General features: G+C 40.1%; 1 protein-coding gene across 2 annotated transcripts; it reads right to left on the minus strand.

The window, feature by feature from the left end:
* Nucleotides 1-1,354: 1,354 nt before the first annotated feature.
* tmem264 (transmembrane protein 264) lies at nucleotides 1,355-6,322 on the minus strand. 2 transcript variants are annotated; one of them, XM_065243989.1, is made up of 3 exons: nucleotides 6,204-6,322; nucleotides 3,770-4,218; nucleotides 1,355-3,597 (listed from the first exon to the last, which is right to left on the minus strand). In XM_065243989.1, exon 3 carries the CDS (start codon nucleotides 2,834-2,836, stop codon nucleotides 1,850-1,852), a length of 987 nt encoding a protein of 328 aa, XP_065100061.1. In that variant the 5' UTR covers nucleotides 2,837-3,597; nucleotides 3,770-4,218; nucleotides 6,204-6,322; the 3' UTR covers nucleotides 1,355-1,849. The 2 variants fall into 2 exon arrangements, with proteins under 2 accessions (XP_065100061.1, XP_065100051.1); XM_065243979.1 differs by having other exon boundaries at nucleotides 3,690-4,218.
* Between the last annotated feature and the right edge of the window lie 884 nt (nucleotides 6,323-7,206).

A 7,206-nucleotide genomic window follows, 5' to 3' on the forward strand; every position in this document is an offset into this window, starting at 1 on the left:
GTGAGCAACAATGTCCTTTAAAATGCAAATGAGCTTATCTCTGTACTAAATGGCAGTGCTGTGGTTGGATAGTGCAGATTAAGGGGCTGTATTATACCTTTCTGACATCACAAGGGGAGGCAAATTTCAATTACCTATTTTTTCACATGCTTGCAGAGAATGGTTTAACAAAACTAAGTTACTGGGTTGATCTTTTTAACATTTTCTAGGTTGATAGAATCACTGGAGACCCAATTATAGCACTTAAACATGACAAAAGTCAAATTTTCATGATATGTCTTGCACTGACATATCTTAACATAATTAAGTGCCATTGTTTTGTCCCAAGGTGCACAACAGTATTGTTTTTTGTAAGGTATGTGAGTAAAAATGTTCTATAACCAAGGCCTAGTCCTGGATTACTCTAAACCCTGTCCGGGAAACTGCCCCATAATGTCACAAACAGTCTTTAGAAAAGCCTCACTTTTATGATCCAAACATTGTGCATGTAATTTTACTCATGACTGCCAAGAATGCCATTTGTTTTTAAATAACTATACTGGTTAAATAAATTGATATGATTTATGCTGTCATTTCAGCGATAAGAATCTGTCAGATGTGTTTATCGTGAGCAGTACGTTTCCTTTGTGCTATATTTATTGACGGCTCTAATCTAATACAGTAGCTTAGCAACGTGCTAAAATTATAGCTCTGGGTATACAATGTCATAAAACATGTCTTTCATTTCAACCTAGGCGGACGTTTTCTTCTCATTATTATTGAAATACTAAAATTGCAAATTTATGTCGAAGCGCCCGGAGATTTGAAGTTATAAGACACATGAACTTATACGAACTTGTCGTTTGATTTTGACAATCTCACTCAGACGAGTTTGCAAAGCAGAAACAAGACAAGCTGTCTCTTATCACGTTGCCCAGATGAGATTAAAGTTTATTCTGTATCTCAGAGGCTCAAAAGTATGATGAGACCCAATAACACGATCTGGATTTGTGTCACGCTTTTGCTTTTAGCGCACTGTGGTAAGTTTACTCCCAAAGAAGAAAGGCTTATGACTGCGTCAAATGAAGATAAAAGATTTTTCCTGAGAAAAACTGCAACTGTGAGAAACTCACCGGGTGGTTGCTAGGGTATTTCTGTAAGGTTAATAAGATGCTGTGGGTGGTTATACGCACACTGCTGAGCTGTTGCTAGGGTCTCTATAAACAACATGAGTTGCTGAATGTATTGCTTTTATTTATGTCGCTAGTTGCACGTCAGACAAAAATAACATTAAACCTCAGCAATAGTCCGGCGATTTTGATTCCAGCCACAGAAAAACAGCAAAAGACAGCAAGAGAGAAAAACTGTTGCGGATATAAACAAAAACTCATTTTAATAACAAAATATCATCTAATTTTCATAAAACATCAAAACGAAGAACACACAAGGCATACATCCATTAAATATAAAACATTCACTTTTAAAATTAATGGCGTTTCTGCCTGAGTTGTCTCTTTGATACATAATTTCACCACTTTTACTGGAGAAGTCAAATAAAATAGATGCAGAACGTAATGAAAAACACATTTTTAACACCTTGATGAATTATTCACAGTTATCTGTGATTGTACAATCATAGGGTCATTGAGTTCCTCTGAAGTGTAATTTTTCTCCAAATTAATTCAACTAATGGTTTTCCGTTCCATCCACTGCATTCTTTTGAATATGACTCCAGTTTCATTATCACCCAAATGTGTTATCATCTTATCAAGCTTTTTTCTTATCAGCCACATCTCACAAACATCACGACGCAGAACTCCAAGTAGTTCACGGGGTGCGTTACGCAACTTTCCCAGTTGGACCGTTTTGGTCATGTGTCCTCAAATTCAGGTTCTTCTGGAAGTGTCGTCAGATCTTGTATGACCACCTGTGGCGTTGTCATGGTAACAGGCATGGGCATTGCGACCGGCACCGCCCCTCTTGAACTTTGCGGCACCGCGTCCCTCTGCAGTTCCGGTGCGAGAGCGGCCCCCGGCGCCTCCTGCAGATGTCTGCGGTACTGCACGAAGCTGCAGGTCTTTAGGACGATCGCCAGAACGTTCTTACCCATGAGTATTCCAGACACTCGTACGTCTCTGTAAAACACCATATTTCCTCCTCGTATAAACAGCGTGATAACGTTAATAGCCACCAAACTGAGGATAGGATACAGCAACATCTTGTGCGGCACAATGTTCACACCCTGCATGCTGATTTCGCTGAGCGACACGCACGGAAGTATGAGCAACAATATGTAGCAATAGAAAAACGTAAGACCCTCCACCCATAGAGGGAGCCCTTTCCTTTGAGGTTCCCATAGGCTTGCTTGAATATCCAAAATATCCAACAGATCCACCACAACCCAAAACAATCGACTCCTGAGCTCCTCCCTCTTTTTGATTGGCCGAACGTATTCCATGTGGTCGATGGCCGCCAGCGTGACGTAAAGTCCTGGCACGAAAACTGAGAGCAGCACCGTTAAAGCTTTGCAGGTCAGTGCGTCCACCCTGTCACGCTCCGCCTTGTAGTTTTGGTAAATGAAGTAGACTTTGATCTCCAGCACGAAGACGTAGAAGAACCAGAGGATCATGGCGTAGCCTCGCTTAGCGGTTCGAACCTCCGCGCCCACCCAGACCGCTATGTATCGGAGCACGATGAGGAAACACACTTCCCCTACCAGCACCATGATGCAGACGCCGACCTTTCTCGGACCTTGATTCTGCTCCACCAGATAGGCATCCAGCAGTGCCATGCTGCTCATGATAAGCACACACGAAAGGCAAACGTGTGGCTTGTTGGAAGGGGGAGGTGGGACCATACTGATAAGCAGAGACGAAAAATAAGAAAGCAACTGAATGTTCAATCAAACAGGCCAGCGGATTTATCCGAGCTTCGAAGATCCATAAAAGCAATCGGATGCACCGGAATGGGAATTCTGAGAAGTTTGACCCCGAGGTCTAATTTTGATTCATTAGGGTGCCGCTCCTCGAAACGAGGAGAAATTGATTAGACGGGAAAAAGGAAACAATTCAACCTAAAGCAAACACTGTAATCCACAGGATACACTTTGTGAGACGGCAAACCGGGTAGTGCTGTCAGTCACGATCGTTTGAGAAACATCTCTTTTAACTCAATCCCGCAGTTTTCCAAGTGAATGCTGGCAGCCTTCGCATACTGATAACAGCTGCTTCATTTTTCATTAATCGTTAATTGCATCGTTCCCGGCTTTAAATATTTCAGATCCCCAGGACTGTAAGCACAGCCGTCGGCTGTTATTTTCTAGAGAGGAGTCTTACGGCACAGCGTGTCAGAAATGATAGGCTGTGATAAATTTCTTATTTGACAGCAGAAGTGAAATTGCAGGTCCCAGCAGTATTTCTCCGAGTGTCAGGGACAAGACTACAGCTGATGTGTTTCTCCGAGTGCTCCGTCGCCGCAAATCGATGACAGCAGATTGTGCTGAGCCGTAATCCGTATATATCTGCAGATGTTCAGTTTACATATGCATAAACAACAAACTGCAGAAAAATCTCTTAAAAGCCCAAGGGTCCCAATCCCAATCCATCCGCAGCTGTCTCCCTAGGGATAAAGCAAATGAATGTGGATTGAAATGGTACGCAATGGTAAGTATTTTAAAGTATTCATATTACATTTATCAACAAGAAAATGACCTTTTGTTTCTGAAGGATTAGAAGCAGTCCACAAGGTTACAGTCTGCACCTCCTTTGGATGAAAATCACTCTCACCTCACCTTCGTATCGAGATCGAAGCCAAAAGAAGTCAATAAGTTTCCTCCTCCCTTCCGGGATCTTGGCAGGAATACTCTTGACTGGAAACAACCCTCAGATCTTTCTCATTTCATCCCGGTTTCCTCTGAAACTCCAGAGCAATGTGCTGTGTGCAGCCTGTGGCTTTTCCCTTTTACACACACTCACTCTCTCTCTCTCTCTCTCTCTCTCGCTCGCTCGCTCTCTTACTCTTATGCGCAGTCAGATAGGTGTCAGAGAGGGACGCTTGGCAACAGCTACGGATAAAGATTGGGTGAAGCTCTTATTTGATCTTCTCTGTGCTGTCATAACTTGTAACGTCTTCCCAGTTGCCGCTGTATCCAGTACCTCTCTCAGGAATTCCCGTTATTTTTCTCTGGACCTTCAGTTTCTCAGAAGTTTTGCTTTTCGACAGCAGAATGATGCTTGGGACCTGGGGAAAATTATACAACCGCTGTAATGCTACGCTGAAGGAATCGCTCAGAGCAATGCTACTGTAGACTGTAGTATTCACTCATGTGTGTGTGTGGACGAGAGAGAGAGAGAGAGAGAGAGAGAGAGAGAGAGAGAGAGAGAGAGAGAGAGAGAGAGAGAGAGAGAGAGAGAGAGAGAGAGAGAGAGAGAGAGAGAGAGAGAGAGAGAGAGAGAGAGAGAGAGAGAGAGAGAGAGAGTAAGAGAGAGACGCACAAATATGGTTTTGACTTCTGATGCAGAATTCACACATTGTTAAAAATGCTGGGTTGTTTAAAACTCAAGGTTGGGAAAAATAGCGACAAACCCAACCACTTGTTTAACTTAACCTAGAAAATGTCCATATTTGGGTTGAAACAAGCAAGAGAAATAAGCAGAAATAAACATAAAAGAAAAAAATCAGAAAGCTGTAAAATACCGTAATTCTCTAATAGCATATTAACATTTCTGAGAATGTTTAAGAGTGCATTTTTATAAAGTGGGCCTATATTTTAACCTATATGGATGAGAGAGAGAGAGAGAGAGAGAGAGAGAGAGAGAGAGAGAGAGTAAGAGAGAGACGCACAAATATGGTTTTGACTTCTGATGCAGAATTCACACATTGTTAAAAATGCTGGGTTGTTTAAAACTCAAGGTTGGGAAAAATATCACCAAATCCAACTATTGGTTTAACTAAACAAAGAAAATTAACATATTTGGATTAAAACACACAAGAGTAATAAGCAGAAATAAACACAAGATAAAAAAGCAGAAAGTGGTAAAATACCGTAATACCCTAATAGCATATTAACATTTCTGAGAATGTTTATGTGTGCATTTTTATAAAGTCGGCCTATATTTTAACCTATATGGATGAGAGAGAGAGAGACAGACAGAGAGAGAGAGAGAGAGAGAGAGACGCACACACACGGTTCAGACTTTTCATGCAGAATTCACACACTGTAAAAAATGCTGGGCTGAGAAAAATATTGACAAACCCAACCATTGGTTTAATTTACCCTAGAAAATATCCATATTTTGGTTAAAACAACTAAGAAAAATAAGCAGAAATAAACATAAGAGAAAAAAGCAGTAAAATACCGTAATACCCTATTAGCATATTAACATTTCTGAAAATGTTTATTTGTAAAAAAAAATTTAAATGAGAGAGAGGGAGAGAGACACAAACATAAAGTATCAACGTACAGTTCTTATTTTCTGAACAAGGAACTATTTTAAGCATTTTCGCGTTTTTAGTATTCTGCTGTGTTGCCCAAACGCTCGCTTCATTTAACTTGTTAAACGTCATGTAATTTGTTTGTGTAATGTATGATTTATGTCAATCTAAATTGAATCTGCTATATGAATAACAATTTTATTTCCATAATGTAACTGTAAACTAGTGAAACACAATATATTCAGAAAAATATGCAGGACATGGCTTTACCGCTCAGAAAATTTAATTGAAGTCTATATGACAGATGACTGTAGGCATTTATCAATAAACAAATAAATTGCTTACAATAAAATGTATCGTAGGCTACTACAGTAAACAAAGTGCATTTTCAATTCATGTCTACTGCAGTCGAATGTGGGTCGAATCCAGCATGCAACATTTTCAAACCCCATTTCGTCTCTCTCTTCCCATCATTTAAAATAAAATGAAACAATGTATGTTCTGCCATCCTGTCAAAACCACATAGAAAGTGACAGGCCTGCGTGGTTATGACATAATTAGACATAAACCATTCAGACTAAATCACGGTGATTATCGGCAACGCATTAAAAATGCACAGATCCTTTGTTGATAATTATAAAGTGCATTTAAATGTCCGTCTGTCTCAGATTACCCGAGTGTCAGACGATCATGAATAATTGACAAGAATTCAGAGACCATTATTTCCAACAATGAGATCGGTACCAGGGCGGTCTTGCGTCTTTGTTAATTGGATGTGTCTGATCACTTACCCTCCCCTTCCTAAAAAGTGTGGACCATCAATCTGAGCGTGCCACAGAAAGCAGTTCGAGAGCGATGAATCGTCTGATAGATTGTGGCTTGTTCCATGGAAGTGTCACAGAGAACATCTATCCAGGAACACAAGGAGACACTGATTCAGATGGGTACACCGCCATAAATGACCATTAATGAATGATTTAAAAATCATATTTGCATATCAGCAAGAGGAAAGTTTCTGTAAAACAACTACATGTTATGCAGTGTTTGAATTATGTCAAATATTATAGGGGTCCCTTAGCTAAACCCATCCACCCCCCAGCCAAGGGAATTCACGCAGATATAATCGGTTATGTCTTACGTAAATGTTTGATTAACTATTGGGTTAAATATCCGATGTGTAACATTATATTAGATCCTTGCACTACAGTAGATCGTAAAACTGTCTGTGTCTCAACGTCAATCAAACAATAAAAGAAAGAAAAAGTTAAACATATATTGAGGGGCGGCAGTGGTTCATGTAGGTTGTCTACAAATCGGAAAGTTGGTGGTTCAATCCCTGGTTCCACATGACCAAGTGTCGAGGTCTCCTTGAGCAAAACACCTAACCCCAGCTGCTCCCGACGAGCTGGATGGCGCCTTGCATGGCTGACACCGCCGTCGGTGTATGAATGGGTTAATGTGAGGCAAATTGTAAAGCGCTTTGGATGGCCATGGGTCTATGAAAGCGTTATATTAATACAGTCAATTTACCATTGATATTGTTTTTGACTTTGTTTTGCCAAATTTATTAGTTTTACCAGTGATTTTAAGATATGATGCGGTGATTGTTTTTGAACCTTAAAAAAAATCTTTAACTGGATTTTTTAAAATATTCACTAATGATTATCACAAAAGTTTAATGCCATGCAGAAAATGTTCTTCTTTAAAAGGACAGTAAGTAGGGTTTAAGTGTTTTATTAATCAATGTCTTTATTCATAAATATGTCCTCGTTGGTGTCAAATGACCTCTGCCAA

The sequence above is a fragment of the Paramisgurnus dabryanus genome, chromosome 24 (genome assembly GCF_030506205.2).
Source record: "Paramisgurnus dabryanus chromosome 24, PD_genome_1.1, whole genome shotgun sequence".
Lineage (NCBI taxonomy): Eukaryota > Metazoa > Chordata > Actinopteri > Cypriniformes > Cobitidae > Paramisgurnus > Paramisgurnus dabryanus.

Excerpts from the sequence above, each read along its gene's own strand:
- tmem264 (XM_065243989.1), bottom strand. The coding sequence starts at position 2,836 with ATGGTCCCACCTCCCCCTTCCAACAAGCCACACGTTTGCCTTTCGTGT.